Source organism: Passer domesticus, chromosome 24, assembly GCF_036417665.1.
Source record: "Passer domesticus isolate bPasDom1 chromosome 24, bPasDom1.hap1, whole genome shotgun sequence".
Classification (NCBI taxonomy): Eukaryota; Metazoa; Chordata; class Aves; order Passeriformes; family Passeridae; genus Passer; species Passer domesticus.
Window position 1 is genome coordinate 3,532,943 of NC_087497.1, and position 25,945 is coordinate 3,558,887.

The 25,945-nt window shown below is 52.3% G+C and overlaps 3 protein-coding genes across 3 annotated transcripts in view; 2 read left to right on the forward strand and 1 right to left on the reverse strand.

The window, feature by feature from the left end:
• The window catches only part of EPHA10 (EPH receptor A10), a 30,655-nt gene extending 26,351 nt beyond the window's left edge, over positions 1 to 4,304 (forward strand). The window contains exons 14-17 of the mRNA XM_064398507.1: positions 315 to 464; positions 625 to 833; positions 918 to 1,082; positions 1,734 to 4,304. Coding sequence (XP_064254577.1) covers positions 315 to 464; positions 625 to 833; positions 918 to 1,082; positions 1,734 to 1,848 — 639 coding nt within the window. The 3' untranslated portion in view covers positions 1,849 to 4,304. The remainder of the gene's footprint in view (positions 1 to 314; positions 465 to 624; positions 834 to 917; positions 1,083 to 1,733) is intronic.
• Positions 4,305 to 14,063: 9,759 nt separating this feature from the next.
• Positions 14,064 to 17,895, reverse strand: CDCA8 (cell division cycle associated 8). The gene is made up of 10 exons (XM_064398344.1): positions 17,761 to 17,895; positions 17,535 to 17,663; positions 17,239 to 17,279; positions 16,674 to 16,749; positions 16,213 to 16,343; positions 15,891 to 15,964; positions 15,484 to 15,582; positions 15,211 to 15,337; positions 14,598 to 14,684; positions 14,064 to 14,270 (listed from the first exon to the last, which is right to left on the reverse strand). The coding sequence occupies exons 1-10, from the start codon at positions 17,840 to 17,842 to the stop codon at positions 14,217 to 14,219; spliced, it is 900 nt and encodes a 299-aa protein (XP_064254414.1). The 5' UTR covers positions 17,843 to 17,895; the 3' UTR covers positions 14,064 to 14,216.
• Positions 17,896 to 17,920: 25 nt separating this feature from the next.
• Positions 17,921 to 20,254, forward strand: AIRIM (AFG2 interacting ribosome maturation factor). Its single transcript, XM_064398342.1, has 4 exons — positions 17,921 to 18,246; positions 18,317 to 18,499; positions 18,972 to 19,093; positions 19,423 to 20,254. Exons 1-4 carry the CDS (start codon positions 17,921 to 17,923, stop codon positions 19,488 to 19,490), a joined length of 699 nt encoding a protein of 232 aa, XP_064254412.1. The 3' UTR covers positions 19,491 to 20,254.
• Positions 20,255 to 25,945: the final 5,691 nt, after the last annotated feature.

The window sequence follows — 25,945 nt, forward strand, 5'->3', positions numbered from 1 at the left end:
CCTCTCCCATTAATATTTCAGGACTCACACGCCACTATAGCATACAGTTGCAGTGACATTTTAAACAAATGGAGGAAAAAGTTTTCTCTTAGTACTAAATGTGACATTTTAAACAAATTGAGGAAAAAGTTTTCTCATAGTACTAAATGTGCTCATGGCCCATGGGTTTGCTCGGGTTTGTGCTCATGGCACACGGGTTTGGTGTCCACCCTGTGATGCCAGGCAGGGCACCATGAGCAGTGAGTGGCTACCTGGGAATTGCCAGCATTGGCCACATTGTGCTGGGCAAGTAAATCATTCCTGCCCTTCTGCAGCGTGGGAAGAGCCTGGTGCTGTGGTCAGCCCCTGAAGCCGTCCAGTATCACCACTTCAGTCCTGCCAGCGACGTGTGGAGCTTCGGGATCGTCATGTGGGAAGTGATGTCCTACGGAGAGAGACCCTACTGGGACATGTCCCACCAGGATGTGAGTGCCCTGCAGCTGCACGGTGCTGCTGCTGAAGGAGTGGCTGTGCCACGCCTCTCTCTGCCCAGTGTGAGGAGGGAGGCTTGCCCCAGGGGTTTGCCCCAGGGTTTGCCTCTGGTTTTCATCACAGCACCTGACCCCAGCCCCTCTTGTCCTGCAGGTGATGAAGGCTGTGGAGGATGGGTTCCGCCTGCCTGCCCCAGCCAACTGCCAGCCTCCCCTCCACCAGCTGATGCTCAACTGCTGGCAGAAGGACCGCAGCCAGAGGCCCAAGTTCTCGCAGATCCACAATGCCTTGAGCAAGTTGGTGCAGAGCCTGGAGCCCCCAAAGTGCCCCAGCTCCACGTGTCCCAACTCTACGTGCCCCAGGTGACCACCCTCTTGCCACAGCTGCCCGTCCCCCCTCTGCCCTGCTGTGCCCCACTCCCTCTTCACCACCCTCTCCATTGGCAGGTCCCATGGCACGTCCATCCCCCTCTCCAAGAGAACCTTCTCAGCCTTCCCATCCTTCAGCTCCGTGGGGGAGTGGCTGGAAGCTATAGAAATGGGCAGATACAAGGACAACTTCACTGCTGCAGGCTACTGCTACCTGGAGTCGGTGGCCAGGATGACAGCCCAGTAAGTGACCCCTTCTCCTGGCTGTAACCCTGTGTGAGAGACAGAGCCACATCCAGTGTGATTTACTGCTAACCTCCTGTGCTGAGCACAGGGTGGTGGGCTCAGAGCTGTCCCACACCTGCTGCAGGCTCCTGTTAGCCCAGAATGCCTGGTCAGTGTCAGTGCTGCTTTGGCTGGGGCTAAAGGTTGGGGATTTCTTACTTGTGCAGGTCTGGAAGCAGTCAGTGTTGGGGCACACAGTGGTCACAGTGATGTGAAATGCACATCAAGAAAGTGGATAATTAATGCTGTAATCTGTTCAAAATCAATGTCTCTTGTTGAGCTGTCAAGTCTCCAGATGCAGATGGTGGCTGGGAATTACCCAGGCAGCTGAGGCTCAGGAGTTCCTTGGAACACTGACAGTTTTTATGGCTGAGGGTGTCCCCTCCTGGGCAGTGCCAGGCCAGGGCTGCCCTGTCAGCTGTGCCCTGCTTCCTCTTGCCTTTGCATCGCTGGCAAGGGGTGGCAGTGATGGTTAACCCGTGCCTGTCAGGAAAGAGAGGGAGAAGCTGGGGAGAAGGCTGTGCCCTGGGGGAGCGGCTGCAAGCTGAGTGTGTCTGTCAGACCCCACTGGGGTTGTGTGTCGTGGCTGATGTGGGGCTCACTTTGCAGAGACATCCTCAGCCTGGGCATCACGCTGGCAGAGCACCAGAAGACCATCCTGAGTGGGATCCAGAGCCTGCGGGCCCAGGTGATCCGGATGCACGGCCGAGGCGTGCAGGTGTGACGCCGTGTCTGCAGAGGAGCTCCTGGGCAGGAGAGGCCTGCTGGCCCCAGGCAGCCCCACCTCTGAAACCTGGGGGTCTCAGGTGGGCTGTGGGAGCCTCTGGGTGCTGCCCACACGTGGCAAGAGAGCAGGGGCAGCCCAGGATTGCTGGGGCTGTGCTGCGAGCCTGGGTGCACGTGGCTCTCCCCAGCACAGTTCTGTAAGATGAGTCAAAGTGTGTTGATGCCATTTCATGTGGTAGTTGAGTTCACAGGGTGGGATGGACCTTTTTGCACTGTCTTAATCCAGAGCCAACACTTCTGTATCTAGTATCCTGCTGGTGAATCCATGGGGGCTTTTATACAACCTGACAGATCACAGCAACCCCACAAGGAGTTTTTATTGCTTTTATATTTAGAGAGCAGCTCTCACCCAATGCCCAACTCCTGGAAGGTGACTTTCCCCATCTGTGCTGAAGGAAACTCTTTCCCAGTTGCATCCCTTCTGCTCTATGAGCTACTTCACTGAGTTTTGACACCTCAGTTGGTGAACAAAACCAAATATTCTCCAGTAAAGCACAGAGGAAATGGTGCTGGCTGCATCCATGACATTGTTTTGTGAGCATGGTGCTACCTGCCTGGCAAGCTGGCAGCTCCCAGAGCTGCAGCCTGATCCCTGAGAAGACATAAATAGCATCTTAATAATACAACTTTCCTTGAAGTTAGTTAATTAAATGGGTATTTGCAGCTCTGTATGGAGTTTTGTAAGGCTTTATTGTGATCTGTAAATGTCTCAAGTGAATTATTAATGCTGAAAGGCAAAGATTTACACAGGGGATGAAGGCTGTGGGAGATGCTCAGAGTCTGGCTGGAAATCTGCTCCAGTCAGCCCCTCCTGTTAGCTGCTCTGAGAGGATGAGGATGTGAATGAGGATTGAGTGAAGGGCCCTTGGGGCTGGCAGGGTGACCACTCTGCCCAGGAGGTGCTGCGTGTGCTCTGGGGAGTTTGTTGCTCTCTGAGGAAAACAAGATCTCTCCTTCCTGCCCCCTCTGCAGCTCAAACCATGCTCCCTCCCCAGTCTCTTGGTTAGTGTTTTTAACAGAAATCATTTCTCTAAGTCTGGCCCATTCCAGTCAGGTTGGTCACTTGCCATCCCGCTGTTTCCCAGCCTGAAGAGCAATAGCAGTGAACCAAGCCCTGCATTTAGTGAAACGCCTGATCCCAAGGATCAAGTGCAATTTGTGTGCTCTCTGTGTTTACATTTTATCTCTAGAGCAAGTATATTACAGGTCTCTAGGCAGGGGGTTGAACCAGCTTGACTCTGGATCTTCTCTCCCCTCCCTGTGCTCCTGCTGTCTGTTGGGATGCAGGAGCCACGCTGGGAAGCTGCTGCTGGAGGAGCTGGCTCCAGGCTGCTTCACCTGCTCTCAGGAGGTCTGGAGACATCGAGGGCTTGGTGATGGGCTGGCAGCGTGCCTCAGTTTGGAGCAGGCAGCACCGTGTTCCCTCGAGTCCCCCAGAACAGACCCTGAATGAGGGTTCTGAATGAGGAACGTGAGAGGGGCCAGCTCTGGGTGCCACTGTGGCCACTGGAATCTGCTTTTCTGTCCCTCTGGATGCTGCCCAGCTGGAAAGGGATACAGCTCAGCACAGTTATCTGTGGCCATGGCTGTTTCCCTGGGCTGCAGTGGCCAGGGCTGGGAGGGGTCCCACAGGAGCTGAGCTCTGGGGTGGGCTCTGACCCACAGGAACAGGAGTCACCAGCTTTCCTGGCCTCTCCTACAAGGAAGGAAAGGAAAGCCCCCCATGGAAGCAGCCTTCTAGCCCAGCTTTTTGCAAGAATAAACACTTTAATTGAGCTCCTCACCAACACAAGATAACAAAATTCGTAGATTAAGCTATTAAATTGTTGTTATGATATTAAAATTAACTTGCATCCTCTCAGCTTCTCTCCTTGGGGAAGTAGTATAATTAAATTAATCAGCAATGCTGCTTTGCAGCTGCAAGGGAAATGCCTCAGAATGACCCTGATCTCTCCCATCCAGCCCCTGGCAGGTCCTGAGGCTCTTGCCTTCTCCACGGGCTGGGAGAGCCCCAGCCCTGTTGGAGCAGCATCTGCAACGCTCCCCTCCCCAGAAACCAAATGGGAATCAAGTTGGTTCATCTCCAGATGCTTTTATATTCATTAGCCACATCTTAAGTACTGTAAATACACACTTGAGAAGTCAATATATATTTTTATAAGCTTGAGACAAATGTAATATAATATTATAAGGGACTCTGTGTGCATCTCATGTTTGAACTATAGTCAGACATCTCCAGGGAATCTCAGTTGGTTTAGAATATTTATTAATAATGATAATAATAATAGTTATTATAAATGTTAATAAAAATCTATTGACATTTTTTTAAATTTTGTATTTATTGAACCATGGTTGAAGCTGGCAATAAAGAGATATCTAAATACCTGAGTAAAATCAACCAGTAATCCTGCTCTGGTTTGTCTGTGTGGGTCATTTCAGTGTTCTGGGGGAAAATACCACTTTATCTAAGGTGGCATGTGGTGAGTAAGGGGCAGTTTTAGTAGCATCAGGGTGTGAAGTGATGCCTTGTTTTGTTAAATGACGTCTGTGCTAAGGCTGACATCTGTAGAGGAGCTGGAGGGGTGGTTTCTTGCTACTGACACTTTGTGGGGAGGAAAAAGCTCCTGCTTTGCTTTGCTGGTGCATGTTGTGTGGTCAGAAAGGTGCAGGGCCAGGAGCTGTTCAGGCAGGTGGGAATCCCTCCCTGGGAGCAGAGAGCCTTGGGCAGGCTGGCAGCGTGGAGCTGGCAGTGCAGTGTGACACCAGGAGTGTCAGTGTGACACCAGGAGTGTCAGTGTGACACAGGGGCTGGCTGTGGGTGTGGGGATGCTGCTGAGCAGAGGGAAACTGCTGCAGAGCTCCTGCACTCAAGGCACATAATTAATTGTTTTGTTGTACTGGCTGGCCAAGGGGTGCTGTGGTGAGACAGATGTGGGGAGCTGAGGCACAGCTGGATGACCCTGGCACAGGGCTGGGTGACACTGGAGCAGTGCTGGGTGACACTGGCACAGGGCAGGGTGACACTGGAGCAGTGCTGGGTGACACTGGCACAGGGCTGGGTGACACTGGCACAGGGCAGGGTGACACTGGAGCAGTGCTGGGTGACACTGGCACAGGGCTGTGTGACACTGGCACAGGGCAGGGTGACACTGGAGCAGTGCTGGGTGGCACTGGCACAGGGCTGTGTGACACTGGTACAGGGCAGGGTGTCACTTGCACAGGGCAGGGTGACACTGGAGCAGTGCTGGGTGGCACTGGCACAGGGCTGTGTGACACTGGTACAGGGCAGGGTGACACTGGAGCAGTGCTGGGTGGCACTGGCACAGGGCTGTGTGACACTGGTACAGGGCAGGGTGTCACTTGCACAGGGCAGGGTGACACTGGAGCAGTGCTGGGTGGCACTGGCACAGGGCTGTGTGACACTGGTACAGGGCAGGGTGACACTGGAGCAGTGCTGGGTGGCACTGGCACAGGGCAGGGTGTCACTGGCACAGGGCTGGGTAACACTGGAGCAGTGCAGGGTGACACTGATGCAGGGCTGGGTGACACTGGCACAGGGCTGGGTGACACTGGAGCAGGGCTGGGTGACACTGGCACAGGGCTGGGTGACACTGGAGCAGGGCTGGGTGACACTGATGCAGGGCTGGGTGACACAGGCACAGGGCAGGGTGACAGTGGCACAGGGCTGTGTGACACTGGCACAGGGCTGGGTGACACTGGCACAGGGCTGTGTGACACTGGAGCAGTGCTGTGTGACACTGGTACAGGGCAGGGTGACACTTGCACAGGGCAGGGTGACACTGGAGCAGTGCAGGGTGACACTGGAGCAGTGCAGGGTGACACTGGAGCAGTGCTGGGTGACACTGGTACAGGGCAGGGTGACACTGGAGCAGTGCAGGGTGACACTGATGCAGGGCTGGGTGACACAGGCACAGGGCTGGGTGACACTGGCACAGGGCAGGGTGTCACTTGCACAGGGCAGGGTGACACTGGAGCAGTGCAGGGTGACACTGGCACAGGGCTGGGTGACACTGGAGCAGTGCAGGGTGTCACTTGCACAGGGCAGGGTGACACTGGCACAGGGCAGGGTGCCAGCCAGCAGCACCCACCGTGGGTGACCTCAGCTGCCTCTGCACTTGTGGCCTGTCCCTTCGAGCAGGGCCATGTGCACAGCAGCAAGAGCTGCCTGGGAGGCACAGCAGCCATTGAATTGAATTAATTACACAATTCCAAATAACCTCAGCCTTTTTATCTTCCTGGGGCTGACAAGCACCTTCAGCAGCAGACAAAGAGCAGCTGTTATCGCTGGGCACAGCAGCTCCTCCTGGGCAGCTGCCACCCCTGGAGGAGCACGGACAAAAGCAGAGGAGCTGTGCTCTGCCAGCAGGTCCAGGTGTGTCCCACAGCCACTGTCACAGCATGGTAGGAGCCCATGGAAGCCCATGGAAGCCCATGGAAGCTAGAGCTTCCTTTTTTCTGCCACCTCCAGAGCCCCAATAGCAGGAGCAAAGGAGGAGGAGGAGAGACACGAGGTTGTTCAGATGTTTCTGGAGTTTCTGTAACAATGAAGGGCACTTACAACTGTTCTCCCCAGGCACCTGCTCCCACACCCCTTATTTTAAGAATAATGTCCGACTTAGAGGATGTCAGTGATTACAAAGTCATTTTAATGAGCTGTGGTTTATTGACAGACAAGGCTTTCAGGAGTCAGTCGTGCCAGGAGGAGCATTGCACCAGTGCTCACAGAACTCTCTGGAAAGCAGTCACTTTTGGTGCACAGCCAGGGTCATCCCCCTGCCTGCTCTGTGCTGTGGCAAATCCCTGGCACCTGCAGCACGTGGGGAGCTACCTGTGCTGTGCCCTGCGTGGTGGGAGCCCAGCTCCCTGCTGGGTGTGCAGCCATGAACATTTCATTAACTCCCTCAGTACTGAAATTCCATAATGGGGCTGAAATAAAGCAGCAGCATCACATCCCTGTGGGAGCCCTCAATCATCTGCTCCAGAGGCACCCTAGGGAAGCGTTTGGAAAAGAACTTAGAACTGGGCAATTCAGGTTTTTCTTGCAAATCCCTCCTGTATAATGAAGCCTGTTCCTGGTGGCATGTTCCCAGGAGAATATTGTGTCTCCATTTGCTGGAAGCTTGATGCAGCCCAGGTGTGATGAAGCAGTGATGGCTCAGGTTTAGCTTTTATGTTTTTCACATTCTGTGCTGCTTTAGTGTGCGGGTCTGAGCTTCATATTAAGGGATGGTGAGCTCTCTGCACAGAGCAGGGAGACAAAACAATTCCTGCTGTAGCTGGGGATCAAGGACAAATGATCCAAATCTCAGGCCCTAGAGCACAAACAACCTGGAATAAAGAGAGCAAAATAAGAAGGATGGGACTTCATAAGCTAAAGCTGTAACTGGACAATTAACTGCAATATACAAATAGAGCAGAACTTATAAAAATGAGAGACCCCGTGAGCACTCGTGCATTTTGGGACCATTTTGGTTCATCTTGGGTGCAGCCCTGGCTGGGCTCTTGTGCTGCCCAAGGTGGATCCATTGAGGCCTTTTAATAAATCCCTGCTTTATTCTTTAGCTCTGTCTGGTCTCTGCTCTAGCTCAGCCTCCCCACGGCAGCAGCAGCAGTGGGGCAGCAGGCAGTGCTGCCAGCCCTGTCTGGCTCATAAAGCCCAGGGGTCACCCCCCATTGTCACTCCCCATTGTCACCCACCTGCAGGGCCAGGGACTCCTGGGGTCCTGGGCAGGAGGTGGTGGGGCTGTGCCCTCAGGCAGCCCTAGGGGTGGCACTCAGCCCTGGGGGTTTATGCTGTTAAATATTTTCATGTGAATTCTATTAATTAATTCTATTACTAGGAGGCAAAAAGATTAAGAGGGCAACAAAGAAGATTTTTGTGAGATTCAGGTGTTCCTGGGTGATGGCAACTTTGTGTTGGATAAATGGCTGTTTGTGACTGTAAATACAGTCTGCCAGGGTAATGGAATGTACATCAGGAGTGCTGTACACCCCTGGGGAAAAACAGGGACCTCAAAAATGATGAGAGTTTTCCTGAGCTGGTTAAAATAATTGTTAGAAGTGTTGTCCCTCCTGAGGAGAGCTGGGAGGATCTGTGGGGCACACACTGTCTCACAGCAATGCACAAATCCCTGCGTTGCCTCAGGGGATAAGGATGTGTTAGGTATCACATCACACTGCATCAAAATGAGAAGTGGCACAATGAATCGAACTGCCCAAAATAAAACTTTCTTCCAGAAATAAGCTTGTCACTGCCAATTTAAACCCTTGCCAAAGAGGTGTGATTTGAGACGAGTTCCTCTTGCCAGTGACTTACAGCAGTGGGTGTGTTTAATCACTATTTCTGATCGCAAGAGTCTAAAGGGAGGTGTTTCTATTCCAAGGTCCAGCATGAAACCCAGATCCTGAATGCAGCTCTGATACAGCACAGCTGGGAGGAGAGAGCACAGAGCACAGTGCACTCATGGCATTGAAGGAAAAAGAGCCTTTCCTCCATTTCCACTTCCCCAGCACCACGGTGGTGACACAGGGGGACTCTGGGCAGGACTGCTGCCCACCCAGCCAGAGCACTGGCCCCTGCACCCCACCACCCTGAGGGGTTTTACGGGGTCACTGAGAGACAAAATAATGGAAAACTCTGCAGGGAGGGAGGGGATCCTGCCTGGTTAACAAACTGGGAGAAAGGCATCAGAGTGCCAGCCTGGGGAAGGGCTTTTGTCTGGAGAAAGTCCTGGTGTGCCATGCATGGGCACTAATCCCAGTGGCTCCCTCATTCCTTCTCGAGGGGATGGGGTGGTGACATTCTCCTGGGCTGCTCTGCTGCAAAGACAAAGCCCTGCCATGCCCCCAGTGCAGCTCAGGCAGGTGCCACAGCCCTGCCCAGGGAACCCACACAGGCACCAGCTTGTGGCTGTGGGACCCTTCAAGGCTGAGCCCAGCAGGGGCTCTGTCACCGGCTTGAGGAATGTTTCAAACTGATCATTTATTTGCATTACACTTGTACCAATATCTCTGTCCCGGTGTTCCTGGTGCAGGTCGACAGCAGTCCTCAGGAATGCTTTAATTGTGTTTTCCTGGCTTTGCACAGCTCTTATCTAATGCCTTCTGGCTTCATTAGATTAGACACCTCTTGTCCCGAGGATGTTGTCATGTTTTCAAATGGCTTCAATCAGCACCTCCCAGGCTCTGGCTATTTCAGGATACAATAAAGCTAAACCTCATCCAGGCTGGTGAGTAATGGAGGTGCATCTCCCACCCCCATGCAGCCTGGCTTTAAATTTGCCTGGCTGACATCCTGTAGCTGCAGGCAGAACACAATTAAACCTCTTGTCTTTCAGGCACCGTCCACGCTTACACACAGCTCGGGAGGAAGAGCTCAGCAACAGCAACCGGGTTTCTAATGATCTTGTCATCCAGAACAGCAGAGAGAGATAAATGAAAGAGTGAGGAAACAGCCAAGATCAAACCCAGCTCTCCAGATGTCCAGGGCAGGGCAGGTTGCAGGCTGGCTGTGCTCATCTCCTCAGACCCACGCTGGCACAGCTCTTGGTCACAGGGACGTGTCCTCTTAGTGCCAGGGAATGAAAGACAGAGGGACACAGCCTAAGCCCACCCAGCCCCAGGGCTGGGGGCTTCTCTCCTGAGCATCTGCAGGCTTGACTGCTCACAATCCTCCTTCTGCAGGAGCTTTCTTCCTCGTGGGGTCCCAGGATCCTTCGCCACCTTGTGTCCCCACCACCCAGCTGCAAAGTGCCCACAGGCTCAGGGAGGAAACTGAGGGGGAAAGGGACCAGCCAGACCCCAGGCTGGGGGCAGAGACCCCCAGCTGCCCTCTGGGTGATGGCTCCAGGACAGTCCCTGCACTGTGTGTCCCTCCTGGAGCCCAGCACAGCAGTCCCTAGCACAGCAGTCCCAGGCAAGGGCTCTCCTTCCCCACACACTCTCCCCTGGCAGCAGAATTGCTTCAGCCCTACCTTCTTATCATGAGCCACCACAATACCAGCATCGATCCCTTTCACCCCACAGGCAGTATTTTGACTTCTGGAATTCATCTTACCTAGCAAGGGACTCTAAATATATCCCAGACAATTTCCTCTCCTCATTTTTAATAATCTCTTTCAGCCTTAAATTCATTTTTGAAGATATGTATTGGGATGATGGGCTTTTTATCACAGCTGATGGACAATATTCATCACACCTGTGTCCTACTCCTCACAACACACACACACACACATTCCTTACAGCAGTCCTGCATCAATTTGAGCAGCACTTAATTCATTACAACCCCATCACTGCCTGTGCGTGCTCCCCTCAGCAATGTCACTGGTGATTTGTCACTTGGGTCCCTGCAGGCAGCTCTGGCAGAGCCACTGTCACTCCTTGAGCCATGGGACAGGATGGAATGGCCCCGTTCAAGCACAGCAGGTGTAAGGGGTGCTTCACTGTCCCCATCCTGGAAACCTCCAGAAGGTGGCAGGTGGGAGAGTAGCAGCAAAAATTCCTTTTCTGCCCAGGATCTCTTGGCTCGCTGGGCACAGCAAGGCTGAGGCAATGAGCTGGGGCTGTGCTGGCACGTCCCCCCAACCCTGAGCCCTGGTGAGACCAGAGGGGAGCCATGGGGACAGAACCACAGTGCCTCTCTGGGCCCCCAGCTCAGTCAGGGTCCCCAGGACAGCAGCTCCTTTAGAAAAACTTCAGCTAATTCCCATTTTGCTAGAAATTGGGCAGGACCAATGGTGCATCTCTGGGCCCCCATCTCAGTCAGGGTCCCCAGGACAGCAGCTCCTTTAGAAAAACTTCTCCCATTTTGCTAGACACTGCTACCAGGCCCTCACCCAGACCCTGTTTGGGTGCTGGGCATTCAGGTGCAAGGCAATTGGGCACTCAAGCACAAACTAATGCAGTGCTCAGGGCTGAGCTGCAGCTCCTGATCACTGCTCAGCTCTCCAACCTCCCCTCACCTGCCCCAGGGCTGAATGTGCACCAGCCTGGTTCCCATTGTGCCAAGGCACAGAAAGGCACAGAAAGGTCAGGATTCCCTGGCAGTTGTGACATGGTTTCTGAGTGCTTCCATGTGCTCTTGTCTCTGCACCATGGGCTTTAACGTGCTCCAGATCCCTGCCCTGCTCTGGCACATTTTGATCTGCAGGGGCTGCTTGGCCAGACAGAACTCAGTGCTGGCAGCTCTTGGCAGGGTTTCTTTGTCCAGCAGATTCCCGTGGAGACGCATTCTGTCCCCTTCCTGAGCACTAATGAAGGAACAGAAAGACAAAGCAGGAGTGTCTGAGTGGCCTGTGCTGCTGGCTCGGTGCTGCCCTGGCTGGGTCCCCTCTGCCCCCACTCCACACAGAGGCTTTTCCAACTCCACCTTCACCCAGCATCGATTGCTGCCCTGGAATGGATGTAATCACATTCCTGTGCCTTCATTTGCAGTCAGCAGAGGTTGCAGTCAGCTGCTGAGAGAGAAGGACTCCTCAGATCCCATCAATCAATTCCATCAGGATCCAGCTTCCTGGGCTCACGGGCCACAAGGTCACTTCTGTGGAGATCAGCTTTCCAGCTGAAGCAGAGCCCTGCTCCTGCTCCTGTCCCACCACAGCCCCAGCTCTGCTGCAGGGAGAGGCACTGACCCTTCCCTCCTGCGTCAGGGCTCTCCAACTATTTCAAGGATAAGTGGGAAGAAAAATCACAACCTTTTTATTTTGGGAAAGAGTGAAATACACAGGAACATCTGACAGCATCAGAGGCAGAGCTTTCCCCCAGGGCACTGTTCAGTTTGGCACTGGAATCAGGTGCCAGTTCTGCTCAGGACTCAGCAGCAGCAGCTGAGACCTTATTGACATCTCCAGCTACTACCCCCAGAGCAAAGAATTAAATTCAAATTGTGTCTGAAGCCTGTGGGCTGCTCTGCTCAGCACAGCTCTGAACTCTGCACCATCAGCAGGGTTTGTACTTTATAGGGACAATTGACCCAGAATTATTGATCTTTCCCTGGAAAGCTGCTCTGGGCTGGTGTGACCCTGACCTGGCACAGAGCAGAGCACAGGAGCCCTGACAGGAACTACAGCTTCAGAATCTTCCTCTGGAGATTTAAGGGGGGGTGTCGGGGTTTTGGTGTCTGTGTGCAATGCTAAAATTAGCAATTCTGTCTAATCCTGCTTTTTGGTGTAATAATCTGTCTGAGGGGAGTGTAAAGGTTCGTGGCTTGTGGGCAGTAATTTTAGGAGATGGACAATTTATTCCCTGCTCTCACCAGAGACAAGGCTGAAATCACCCTGAAGCTGCACCCTGTAGGTTTTGCTTCTTCCCGCTGGATTTTAAGGACATTTCTACTTTCTCCAGCTCTGGTGACAGCCAAGCAGTGTCCCCTCCCCAGCTCCACAGCCAGCCCCAGCCACAAGAGTTTCCCTATTATCTCGCTGCAAACAAAATTCACAGCCAACATGGATTAGAAGTGCAGCTCAGCTGAGACAGAAATCCAGCCTTCAGCAAGCTCCCATCTGTGAATAAATTGGATACAGTGCTTTTGGTCTCCTGAGAGGCTCAAACCTTCAGCTGTGAGGCTGTGAAAGCCAGGAGCCATCCTGCCACCCAGACTCAAGGAATCCTTGACATACACCTGGGAGGTGTGGAGGCACCTTCCAGAGATGCATTTCATCCCCCTCCCTGAAGGTACAGCTCTCACTGATTTAGAAAAGGGAGAAGTCTCATGAATTCAGTGATGCTAAGGAATATTTTCCTCCTTATGCTTTCAAGCTAACCCAGGAAACACAGATTTTTGGTGGAATTATGCAGGTCAGGGGCGAGAGCTGCATGTGCTGTCCTGCACCTTCAAATCAAGAACTCCTGCATGAAAAATTTGCCTGGAGATGGCTCTAATTTGTTCCAAACCATCATCCCTTCTGCCAGCAAGCAGGGAATTGTTATCTATTTATGTCTTACACTGCCATTGAATCAATGGCCACCTGGAAGATGTTGAGGATGACAAACCTGGCAGTGCATCTCTGCTGGGAGCTGCTGGGCAGCAGCTCAGAGCCAGCACAGCCCAGCACAGGAGCTTCACTGCCTCATTATTTCTCCAGATCAATAGCTTCACATCTCCATTAATAATTTGGGCAGAAATGTGGAGCTCTCACAGCACAGCTCAGCACACACCGAGCCCCCCAGGCCACAGGAAGCCCTGCCTGAAGCAGGGCTGAGCTCTGGCACAGCAGCAATGCTTTTTCCCTGCCAGGCTGCAGCTACCCAGCCCTGGGGAAACAGCCACATGCTTGTTCCCTGTGCTGCTGGCAGCTCTCCCTCTGCAGCCTGCTCTTTACTAAAGGAAATCTCTTTTGGAAGAGCTTTGGTTCAGAGCAGGAGCTCTGACCTTAAAGATTACAGCTACAGCTTTTAAATCAGCGTTGATTTAAAAGAATTCTCTAGGTAGGCTAAAATTTCTAGTTAATTTTGTTTTCCTGGTAACGGCGTAGTTAAAGCAGAATCTCAACTTACACATCCATAAGCACATCAATTTTTTATTAACAGCTCAACTAATTGATGCCTTTAATTAATTAATATGTGCACAGCAGAGCAAGGCAGGTGTATGTGTAACTGAGTGGGATATGTTATTGCCACCTGCAGTCAGGATTTAGAATCTGCTAAAACATCTCAAAGAGTTTTCCAAACCCATGGTATATACATGAGGCCTTCCATACAATAAAATGTTTGCTCTCCAAAGGAAATTCATGAACAAAGGCTGTTCTAGAAGCTTTCTCCCATGCCACACCCTGCACCAAAGAGCTCTGATTACAGTTTGTCTCCCTTCTAGCCATGCTGCAGGCCTGGTTTTGCCAAAAGCAGAACTTTTCAAATACAGAAAAGGTTTCAAAGTCTCAACATCCTTGTTTATAGCCCTATAAAGAGGCTTAAATCAAGGACATCTTTGGAAAGGACATTGCAACAGCTTAAAGAAACAGGCTTTTTTCCAGAAAAAGAAAATTCTAGACAAAGTTAGAGAGAGAAGCAGAGTTCTTTACTCTGAACATGGCTCTTAACATGCCAGTCATCAGGCTTTCTGCCCACCTGCTAATCTGCAAGCCCAAGAGAACAGACTCATGGTTTCAACCTTAAAGGAAATAAAAAAGTAAGGAATGTTTTTTCTCTCCAACTTAATTTTATTTCTCTCCAAAGTTCAATTTATTTTGATCCCATTACATATCATAGGTAGAATAACTAGTTTTTCATTCTGTAGATCAATAAAAGGAATATACAAATTAAAACAAGAACTACAGAGGGATGTCTTGCTCACTGACTCCCCTCTGGCATTTTTGCCTCATTGCAAGCCTGTGTGAGACAAACCTGAAAGGAAAGAGAAATCCATCAGTACTCAGAGACACTGGTACAGCCCACAGACAGTTGCAGCTCCCACCTAAAGCACAACTTTGTTTTTCAGAGCAGTGACAACAGCTCTTTTCCCCACTGTGTATTGAGGCAGATGTGATGCAACACTCCTGCTTCTCCCTTCCCTGCTCTGTGCTGCTTCTTCACCTCTGACATCAGCCAAAATTCAAGACAAAGGGCCAGGGGGAAATAAGGAGTTTCTATTGCAGCTCAACAATCCCCTGACTGGTGACAGAGGGACAGCACTGCCTTACAGCTATGGCTGACAAAAACACCCAGACTTACTGACAGCTTCTGCATGAGCCCTTGGGCCTTGGGGTTCAGCTGAAGAAAATTCTTCTTGGTCAGATCCTTTTCTGTCAAACGTATGCTCTGTGGAAACAAACCCAAATCTCAGGTTTTCTGTCTGGCCAGCTGCAGACAGTAAAAAAGTTAAATAAAATAAAAGAGATTAAGATCTAAGTATAGACAGGCAGAGAACTACATTCAGCTGCAACAGCAGCTCATCTCACACCTTTCCTGCAGTGCATTAATGCATTACTGGCTGTGGTGGTTTTAAATAGCTTGGTTTGTGGTGAGGGGGGATAAAGCCAGTGAATCAATGATTTTCTTTGTGGGTGCACTGGCATTCAGCCAGCATCAAACCCCCTACATTGGCACTATTGCTGATTTAAGTGCTTTAAAGTGAATGCACAGTGAAACATCCCCTTGTTCTGTTTCAACCAGCTCGAGCAGGCCCCACTTCTGGCTAAGAGTCTCAAGGTTTGTCTTCAGCTCAATCAACCCCTCAGACAAACTGCAGTGGCACAGCTAAAGAGATAGGAGTGGGTGAAACAAAGCAGGTGAGGCACCAAGCGGTGCCCGTGCACCCCTGAGCAGGGGAAGGGTCAGGATTTACCTCTCCCCCGCCGAGGGGCACGGTGAGGATGACGTCCTCGGGCTCGGCCAGGGGGCTGCCCTTGGCAGAGAAGGTGTAAACGCGCTCGTTGAGGGCGGGCGTGCGCAGCCCCGGCGTCTTGAACACCCTGCAAGAGCAGCCATCAGTGAGTGACACCTGCTCCTCCACTCCAAGTCTTTCATTTCGGGTCCAAACAACCTCTACAGGCTGTGTTGTAAAGCAGACTGGATCAGAGATGGAAAGGAAATGTATTTATTGTCTCTGTTAACAAACCTGGGATCAAATCTGGGTGTAACCATGGAGGTGCTTCCCCGAAGACACATGTCAACCATTCTGCCAGTAGCTGGAGTGATGAAGCTGTTTTTGCTTGATCTGTTAAAGGGAAATAAACATCTGCACATAATATCACCTTTAACAAGTGTACAGGCACTTGTCAAAGGCTTGAAGAAGGTGACCACCGCTAAACCCAGGGTTACAACTAACCAGTGACCCCAAAACTGGGGACAGCTTGTTGTCACAGGACAGGCAGCTGTCCATCCTTCATTCATCAATTTTCCCCTGTGGTGTGGCACAACTCCCACCCTCCACCACTGAAACAAAGCCCATCCCACCAAAGAGATAACTCATATTTGCACTCTGTCTCTCCATTTCTAGAGAGGAGACAGAGACATCCCCCTTACCTCTTGCCCTTGCCCTTCACTGTCGCTGAGGGGGGTCTTCTGGCCATGGGTGGCTTTTTGGTGGATGCCTTCACCTGAAGCACACATCACTCACAGATCAGCTACTGCCCTTTGGGACAGCTGAGCCCACACTAACAGAGGCTCCCACACAAAATGCTCAGTCCCTTTCCATGGCACAAGAGCCCAGAACAAACAGCACTGAAGCCTTTGCGACCCTCCCCTGTGGCTAGACTGTGTGTAGTCTCCTAAGAGCATCCTGGACAGCCCATCAGCTCAGTCAGGAATTCCCATCCTAATGTCACCCCAGAGAACAGCTGCTCACCTTGGCAGTCCTTGCATCCCCACTCTCAGCCTCTGAAGGGCACTGGCTGGCAAGTCGAGATCTCTTCTGCAGTGGAAGCAATGGAGGCTCTGCCTCCTCATCAGCTTCAACACTCCTTTTGATCTTACTCACTAGAAAGAGAAAGTGTTACCTAAGTAAATAATAACTTTAAATTATTATGTAGTAGGGAAAAAAGACAGCTATAAGCAATTTTGGCAGCAATTTGCTTCAGAAATCCAAATTCCAATGCAATCCTAATGGCTGCCAGAGCACTACTTTGGATTATTTTGAATGTTTTAACGAAATTAGTTAGATGTACTGCAGGTACTAGGGATAAAAGTAGGACTATTTTCCTGGTTTAAACATACTGAGGGATGTGAGCAAGAACTGAATTATTATTCACCTTAAGTAACCACAACATGCTTCCACCTCACCAATGATGCCACAATGCTTAAACTCACCTTTCTCAGCAACATCCAGCAGGGGATCGATGACTTCTGCGCTTAGCCTGCGGATCTTTGTTATCTCCATGTCTGCCTAAAATTAAAAACACTTGTGGCACCATTGGGATTGTTGGCAGCCCAGTGTTTATGTAAAAGTTGTAGGGCAAACCCCCAATAGTTTTAGAGCCAGGTGAGCTCCACATTTGCTGTTGTGCTCACACTGGGCCTTTCAAGCATCTCTGCCTCCCTCAGCACTCAGTGCCTGGTTGGCAGCTGCAGGTGTAGCTCTCCTACACCCTGCTGCTCCACCAGCTTGGAAGTGCTCTCCTTCACTGCCAAATGCATGTGCTCTCAGGGATTTGGGAGTGCTGGCTAGCAGATAAGGAAAGATCAACAGGGAGGAGCAGCACCAGGTAAATCCCACCTCTGATACAACATGCCTCTCTTATTGTTGAATTTTAAAGAAATATTTGTGAAAATATTGATGTAACTGTTTCTCTTGTAATGCTCCAGAACTGAATTCCAGTGTGAGGAACAGAGTGGGATGGCTGCAGAGAGCTTTATGTTTGTGCTGGAAACCTACCTTAGCCACATCCTCCGGCGCGTTTTCACTTCTTGCTAGAGCTAGAAAGAAAACAGATCAGATACATCAGAAATATGAGGGACACTCACACAGCACAGCAGGGCTGCCACCACGGGGGTGCAAAACCCAGCACAAACCAGCCCTAGAGAACAGAAGGAGCGTGTGGGATTGTTCCCTGGGGATTGCAGGGAGGGTAGATCCCAGCTCCTAAGGGCTTTATTATTAGTAGTAGTATTGTTATTATTATCCAAGGGGGAAGGGTCCCTGAGCCCAGCGCCCCCGGCCCCGCTCCGCACCGAAGAACTCCAGCCAGTTCATCTCGCGGATCTCGGGCGGCAGCCGCAGGATGGCCATGTCGTACATGTGCTCCACTTCTTGCACCATGCGCTCCCCGTCCGCCTCGATCCGCTTCAGCCGCCGCTGCACTGCGGGGAGACGCGCCGTCAGCCCTGCCCGCGCCCCGGGGCCTCTCCTCTCCCTTCCCCTCCCCGTTCCGCGACCCCCTCCTTCCCCGTGCCCCACCTTCCCTGTCGAAGTCCTGCAGGAACGCCTCCATTTTGCGGCGGCGGGCGCTGCCGCTGCCCTTTTTCCTGCCGGGGGCCATGGCGGGCTCGGCGCAGCTCCCGCCCGGGCGCGCTCCGAGCGCTCGCTCCTTCAAACGCAACCGCCGCCACAGCGCCCAATGGCGGCGCGGCGCGGGGCGATGACGGTGACGCTGACGGTGATGATGATGATGGTGACGGTGATGGCGATGATGGCGGCGCCCGTGGCCGCGCTCCGGGCCTGGGCGGAGGCGGCGGCGCGGGCGGACGCGGCGGCTCGGGCGGCTCTGGCAGCGGCGGCCCCGCTGCTGGGCGCGCTGGCCGCGCTGGCGGCGCAGATGCGGGCGGCGCGGCGGCTGCCGTGGGACGCGACGCCGCTGGGCGCCTTCCCGGAGCTGCGGGCGCGGCTGTGGCAGAAGCAGCGCGGCGCGGCCGAGGCGCTGCTGGAGCAGCTGGGCGAGCGGCGGTGAGGAGGAGGCGGCCGGGGCCGGGCGGGCGGGGGGCCGAGGGCCCGGCTGACGCCGCTGTGCCGGCAGGGAGGAGCTGCGGGCCGTGCGGGACGCCGTGGGGGCCGCGGGCAGCGCTGTGCTGCGGCTCCTGGAGGAGCCGGGCCCGGCCGAGCTGGGGCTGGCCCTGCTTCTGCGGCGCGGGCCGCGCTGCCCCTCGCTGGCCGACGTGCTGGAGGGGCTGCAGGACGTGGAACGCTACTACCGGCACCTGTATCCTGCTGGGGGTGTCAGGGAAGGGGGTCTCCGGGCAGGGCTGGGGGTGTCAGGGCTGAGGGTCTCCGGGCAGCGCTGAGGGTCTCCGGGCAGGGCTGGGGGTGTCGGGACAGGGCTGGGGGTGTCAGGGCAGGGCTGGGGGTGTCAGGGCAGCACGGGGTGTGTCAGGGCAGCGGTCTCCGGGCAGGGCTGGGGGTCTCCGGGCAGGGCTGGGGGTCTCCGGGCAGGGCTGGGGGTCTCCGGGCAGGGCTGGGGGTGTCAGGGCAGGGCTGGGGGTGTCAGGACAGCACGGGGGATGTCAGGGCTGGGGGTCTCTGGGCAGGGCTGGGGGTCTCTGGGCAGGGCTGGGGGTCTCTGGGCAGGGCTGGGGGTGTCAGGGCAGGGCTGGGGGTGTCAGGGCAGGGCTGGGGGTGTCAGGGCAGGGCTGGCTGGGCTGTTTTGTCCTTGTTGTCCTTAACCAGGCACGCAGGTACTTGGAGAGCAAGCTGCTCCTGCAGCGCCTCAGCCTGGACAGCCTGGCAGACGTGGAGGCCCTGCCGCAGTCCTGGGAGAGGATTTTGGAGCGTTTCAAGGAAGATGATGTTGTTCAAGGTAGTTCTGTGTGTGAAGAGCCCAGGGGTGTTTCCCAGGGCTCCTGCTGATATCCCCTGGCCGTGCTGGCTCTGCTGGTCTCAGCAGCAGTGGGTGACCCTGCTCTGAGATCTTGGTCAGCTTCAGGTGAAAGTACTCACCCTCACACCTGGGCACAGCTGGAAGCAACTTCCTCCCTCACAGTGTGGCAAGGGCTCAGTGACCTATTTCACTCCTCAGTCAGTTTTACCCACACTTTTTAAAATTGCCTTTAGAAGCAAGTTTTTGGATTTCAGAATACAGGTAAAGCACATTCATCTGACAGGGTTGTTGTTTTCTCTGTGTCTCAGATACTCTCCTGAAGGTCTCACTGTTTGTGGAGAACCATCACGAGGTGAGCTGCTCGCCTGGCTCCTGACAGGGCAGCAGGGACTGGCACTGACCAGCCTCTGGCACGTTCTGTGGTGCTGCAGAGGGGATGAGGAATCGAGGGAGATCTCCTGGTGCTTTTTGGAAGCTGAATGAGTTGGCCTCAGCATGAAATGCTTGAACTGTACCATTTTGAAGTGGGAATGGCCTTGGTCTGTGAAGAAGAGGCTGAGCCCAAAAAGCAGTGAGGATAGAAGAGAGTCACCTCCAGCTGTGGCACTTGTCCTTTCCCTCTTCGGCCTGGGCTGTTTTTGTCATGGTAAAAATGTTGATTCTTGTTTACATGAGGTGCTGCAGATGTGTGAGTGTAATGGAGTCCTTCAGGCTGGTGCTGTGAAAGATATTTGGGCTCTGTCCTTACAAATAAAGAAAACATGTCAGATCAGGGTTTAGAAACAGTGCTCGCCTCATGTCTGTGAGCAGTGTGTTTGCAGTCATCCCAGCTGGGCATGGAGGAGGAAGGAAGCAAATCTGGCTTGAAAATGTCATTATGGAGGTGCACAGATGCCCAAGTTCTGACACAAACACGGGCACATTTCAAGGGTGAGCAGTACACTGCTCTGTTTCCACTGAAATCAGATGTAAAATTTCACTCTCTGGTAGCCACTGCTGACAGCTCAGGGACACCTTTTGTTGGCCTTGGCACTGATCCTCTGAACATTCCCAGGAAGCAGGGGGGTGTTTGTCTCCCAGCTCTGTGTTTGCTAAGGAGCTGCAGCTTCTCAGAGAAAGCCAATAAAGAATTGCATGGGACACGCTGTGGGTGTGGTGTTTGTGCTCACGTTTCTGTGTCTCCCCAACCCAGGGTGTCCCCATGGCCTCCCGAGGGCACTGCATGTCCCAGGAACACTGGGGGGGAGCAGATTGGGGGGTGTCAAGGGTGGGAGAGGGCTGGATCAGGGCTAGGGCTGCCAGTGCTCCCATCAGGGATAGGGGATTCCTGTATTTGTGAGGTGCCCCGTGGCAGGAAGGAAATGATGCATCTGACTCCATGTTCTTAGAAGGCTAATTTATTATTTTATGATCTATATTATATTAAAGAATGCTATGCTAAAACTATACTAAAAAATACAGGATACAGACAGAAGGCTAAAAAATATTAAAGAAAACTTGTGACTCTTTCCAGAGCCTCGACACAGCTTGGCACTGACTGGCCAATAAGTCAAAAACAATTCACATGAAACCAGTGAAACGATCACCTGTTGGATAAACAATCTCCAACCACATTCCAAAGCAGCAAAACACAGGAGAAGCAAATGAGATAAGAATTGTTTTCCTTTTTCTCTGAGGCGTCTCAGCTTCCCAGGAGAAAAATCCTGGGCAAGGGGATTTTTCCAGAAAATATGACGGTGACAGGAGATCACGAGTTCTAGCTGCAATTTTTCACACACATTTGTAATTGCAAAGAAAACCAGCTGCAAAGAAAAGCTGCTCCTGCCCAGGGGGGAGGTGAGGTGGGTTCTGCTCCTGGTGGGGCTCTGGTGGCTGTGCAGCCTTGTGCTCCCTACAGAGGGTTTGGAGCAGGGCTGATGGCTCAGGGTGAATCAAGGGTGTCATCCTTGCTCAGGCCTTGGTGTATCATCCTCACAAACCACTAGGTCATAGTGAGCTTGGATGCAGAATTGTCTTCGCATGTGTGCATGCTGTACAACCCTTCAACATTCCTCTTCTGTCAGCCTCTCTTCAGGATAGCTGCCCAATGAAGAAATGGATTTAAATCCTGGGAGATGTTCAGCACAGTTCAGTGCTGGCCCTTCTGCTTCTCCCAGATGTTTGGCCCCTGATGTCTGTTTGTGCTAACAACGGCCCTGCTAAAAGTGCTGAGGGAGCTTTCTGCATTGAAAGTGGCCATGCCCTGACTCTGACTGACTGAAATGGGGTCCTCAAATTAAGAGGCAGACACAGTTAAGGGATAAAGGGTTTTTGTCTTGGTGTTTAATAAGGATCCTTATGGTGCAACACTTCATCAAGGTGGAGTACGCTGAAATGTACACCCAAGAGATTGTGTATACAGTTTTATAGGTTTTGCAAATTAGTATATCTAATAAAGATGCTTTGATGAGAGGCTTGAATGAACAGTGTGACATTTTCTCATCTCAAAGTATTCCCTCTTGGATGGGCTTAATCTTAGTTTATAGGATGTATTTTAGATGGGACCTTGGTTTTTCAAGATAGCATAGGTCTTTCCAGTTTTCACCTACAAGGCCTTTAGGATGTTTGGTTTTCTGGCTTAGCAGAATACCAGGACTATGTTAAGTTATCAGACTTAAGGAATTAAAAGTATGTATTTTAAGAGCACTGAGAATACATAAAAGATATAGAAAAGATCTATAAAAGATATATAAAAGGCAAAAATTCATCATGGCATCAAGTAGCTCCAGTCTGTGCCGTGTCTTAGTGAGGCTATGGGTAAGGCAGCACTAAGGGCTCTGAGACCAACTGGTAAAATATATGTAACCATAAAAACAAATCCAAGTACCCTTATTTTTGGAGTAGAGCTCTTAAAGTATTCTTGCACGGAGATCTGTCTTTGAGGAATGCAATAAAATGCAGTTAGCAGCTGGAGCTACCTTGTTAAAGGAAAATTGTCAGGAAACACAAAGCTCACACTTTGATTTTCAGCTTTACCTCCTGCTAACTCCATTGGAAAACAGTTATTCTTCACTTCCAGGAAAAGCACAAACTAAATTCAGTTACTGAAGTCAAATGCCCACAAACATTTATGAGGAGCATCTGACTTGTGTATGGTTGTTTTGTTTCCTCCCATAGGGGTGGGAACTGGCTTCTGGTGCAGCAGGGCCTTTGCAGTTCTGCTTAGAAATGGGGACCTGCTCTTGGTAACACTAGACTTCCAAAACAAACCCAAAAGTTTTGCTTTTGAAACAGATTTCAAAACTGAGTGTATTACAAGAGTCCACAGTTATGGAAAAGACAAAGGATTTGGCACCTGAACTGAAGTGTAAAGTGGCTCAGAGGCAGAAATATGTGATAAAAAGCTTTGTGATTAATTTAATAAACCAAGTACGGGTTTCACAAGTCCCTATGGTTGTTGAGCTTATTCTTTGAGACTTTCATCTTGGCCTGAAGCAGAACTCCTTTGTGACTTTGCTGAGGGGCTGCCTCAGTACTTATTTGCTCTGAAATACAGCAAACATTCTCCCCTACCTGTTAGCTGGCTTTTTTTCCGTTCCCCAGTCTTGGCTCAGTGTTTCTCTAGTGCCTCTGACTTTGTCACAGCTTTTGCCCTGTTGAGCTCCAAGGAGGGGCAGATTCTGCTGGTCTGATGGGTGTGCAGTGAGTGGGGAAGGGTTCTGTGCTGTTGGCACCCCAGGGTCCAGGAGTGGGCATGTGCTGGAAGGATGAACCTGCCTTGTTGCCCTGTACTTCCACCACCTCCCCAGGTACCAGAAATATTAAGCATCTATTTAATTTCCCAACAAAGCACGCTGAGGTTCGGTTCCCCTCTGTCCCCCAGCACACCACAGCTCTCACACTGGGGCTGACATGGGATGGCTCCCTGTTCTCCCTGGTCCTTCTCTCCACAGCCCAGACAGTCTCTAGGCTGCCTGGGGAAAGCAGAATGAAGAACATCAAGCCAGTTAGTCTCCTAACCATTCTGCTATGTGAGGAATGAATCCAAGAGCCTTTGCACACTATTAATCTTTTCCAGTTCCTAAGAAAGCAAACGATCTCCTCCCGCTCCCATAAATTCAACCTCTCTCTCCAGCTTCTCCCCTGGTGTTTGAACTGCTCGCCAAGAGCTTTATTAAAACCTACAAGATGCAGTTTTGTTCCTCACTGAATCCTAAACAACTGTGCTAGATGGAGAAGAAACATTTGGTGCTGTCAGCTTTAGAGCATTTTTGTGTGTAGTCCATGGCCACTTGTCAGCCAGGGACCAGCCTCAGCCCCACACTGAGCCCAACAGAACCTTTGCTCTGCTCTCCTGAGGTTGGGAGATAAATTCAAGCTGGCCAAACCTCACAGCCTCATGTCCCAAAGCTCCTGGCAATGATCCATACGGGGGCAGCAGAAGGGATGTTCCCCTGCATGCAGCGTGCTCCTGTGGCACCTTGCCCTCCTGTGCCAATATCTGCAGCTTGCCAGTGGCCCTGGGGACAAGCTGTGCCCTGGCAGCTTTCCTGCCACCTCCTCTCCTGCTCTGAGAGGCTTCTGCTACAAACCCTGTGTCTGTCCCCTCGGCATGACCCAGCCAGTGCCACCGTGGGGGTGTGGGGCAGCAGGGGATGGTCCCCAGGTGTGGGGTGAGCAGAGAACTGCAGCTGGTGCTGGGCAGCTGTGGCTGTGCTGGGACAGCCAGGTGAGGCTGGCAGGTCCTGTGGGGGCAGCAAAGGTGAGCTGCACACCAGAGTCCTGCCAGCTGCCGTGCATCACACTGCTCCTTGGCACGTCATGCAATGTGTCACAGCCTTCTCCCTTTCGTTTCCTAACGTTCCCTCAGTCTGAAACTCATCAACCAGTGCTGAGAGAAAACATTCACAGATGAAGCCAAAGCAGAAGTGAGCAAAGCTGTTCCTTTGGCTGGATTCCTCCAGCTCCTTGTGTGCCACTGCTTGGTTTGAGCAAGAGCCACCCTCGCCTGCCTTGTGCACCTGAGCCATGGGGAGGGACAGCAACCTTCAGCTGCTGTGGGGGGAGCTCTTCTTGTGGCTTTGCCTAGGAGAACTCCCTTTCATGGTACAGCCCTGCTACCTCTGCCCAAAGCCCAGGGAAGGGGGTGAGAGCAGGTTGTGTGAGAGGGGAGACAAGGCTATGGAGCATGGCTTGCACAAGGAGTGCTTTTAAACTTCATAAACCTACTTGTGAGTCAGATGGCAGGAGCAGCAGAGGGGAGAAGTGGGGGGTGAGAAAGTCAGTATAGTTGTGCCCAGAGGAGAAGCAGCCTGAAGCAGCTCTGGAGCCAAGAAGCTTGCAGCTGCTCTGCTGGAAGCAGGGGCTGGGGGCACCTCAGGCAGTGACAGAAAGTTCTGCTCATGAGGAACCTGAACAGGAGCCCCTGTGCAAGCCCCATGTGGGGAGCCCAGAGCTCACAGGGGCTGAACCCTGAACCCTGGCACAGGGGTTTGGGCAGTGCTGCCCATCCTGTGCTGCTGGGGTACCACAGCCCCTGCCTGCTGTGTGGGAAGACAGGGAAGCAGGCAAGTGGAAAAGCCCCAGAGGTGAAAAATCCAGCCCAGCTTTCACTGGACATGGCTCCCCCAGCTCTGAAAGGCTTTTTGGTCGGGTTTAATGAGATTAGTCTGTGAGCTCTGGAGATGTCAGCCTGCTGGCAGCTCCCTGTTCAGTAGTTCCTCGTGTGCCAGGGAATGATGTTCATTTCATTGGCCTTGACTCCGCTGGATCAGGCTGTTGCTCTGCTTCTCAATTAGCTGCATCTGCGTGGCAGTAATGAGCTGGAGGTCACACAGCCCAGAGAGGGGTGCTGAAAAGTTCACTTGTGTGGAAGGGAGCTCTCCATACCCCCATCCAGGGTTTTGCTGGGGCTCTGCACCCAACCTGGCCCCTGTTCTCCCCGGGAGCCCCACTGGGGTCCAGCCCCGCTTATCGCTGCCGTGGTGACACTGCACAGCTTGCTCTGTGCTGGAGAGGCTGTGCTTGTGAAAGCTCCAGTCTGGGTCTGTGCTGACATTATTGAAGCTACTGGTAATAAAACATGTCACTACAGGGGCCAGGGCCACATCCGATCCTGCAAAGGGAAAGCAAGAATCCAAACAAAACCCAAAACCTCCAAAGAGCTCTAACCAAGCACATGCTGAGGGTAGGGCTGGATTTCCAGGGATGCAGACCCCACTCCTGCCAGGATGAGAGGCACCTCCTGGCCCTGCTGGGCTGGCCCTGCACAGGGGAGTCCCAGCTTCCCAGTGCCACATCCTTATGCATGTGCTGAACCCTCCCTGTAGTGCAGGGAACTACAAATAAATGCTGTTGATGCCTCTGCCCTCCCGTCAGGGATTAGGACATGCTGGAGCAATTTGCATGAGGACGAAACTTGGAAGAAATGGCAAAGCTGAGGGAATATGATATTATTTATTATTGCCAGTTGCAAGGGAACAGCAGCAGCCTCCAAACTTGTATAACTCTGGAACACGACTATTATTAGAACGCAAAGTTAGCAAGCAATTAGCTAATTGCAATTCACATTGTCTGTTGGCAATTATAAGGAGAACAGTTATAAACCCCAACAGATGGAACTCAAATGGGTCAGTGTCTCTTTTTCTGTTTTATTTTTTCCATCCCCAAAAGGCATTTGCTATGAGCTAGACTCAGGTTCCCTCTAGGGCTCATGAAAGCAGCCAGCCTGTGAGTCAGTGTGCACCGGGGTCTCTGCAGGTCACACTCCTGCACCCCAGCCCTGCACATGGAGCTTGTCCTGTCCAGACCTTCCCGAATGACCCAGTTTTGAGGCCAGAGAGTTCAGCTAAA

Bases quoted from the DNA above. Each gene is read 5' to 3' on its own strand.
- AIRIM (XM_064398342.1), top strand. From the start codon at position 17,921: ATGGCGGCGCGGCGCGGGGCGATGACGGTGACGCTGACGGTGATGATG. The intron at 18,247-18,316 runs GTGAGGAGGAGG...CTGTGCCGGCAG, and splicing joins GAGCAGCTGGGCGAGCGGCG to GGAGGAGCTGCGGGCCGTGC. The intron at 18,500-18,971 runs GTATCCTGCTGG...CCAGGCACGCAG, and splicing joins GAACGCTACTACCGGCACCT to GTACTTGGAGAGCAAGCTGC.
- CDCA8 (XM_064398344.1), bottom strand. From the start codon at position 17,842: ATGGCCCCCGGCAGGAAAAAGGGCAGCGGCAGCGCCCGCCGCCGCAAA. The intron at 17,280-17,534 runs GTGCGGAGCGGG...TTTTCTTTCTAG, and splicing joins GAACTGGCTGGAGTTCTTCG to CTCTAGCAAGAAGTGAAAAC. The intron at 15,965-16,212 runs GTGAGCAGCTGT...TGTGTGCTTCAG, and splicing joins GGGATGCAAGGACTGCCAAG to GTGAAGGCATCCACCAAAAA.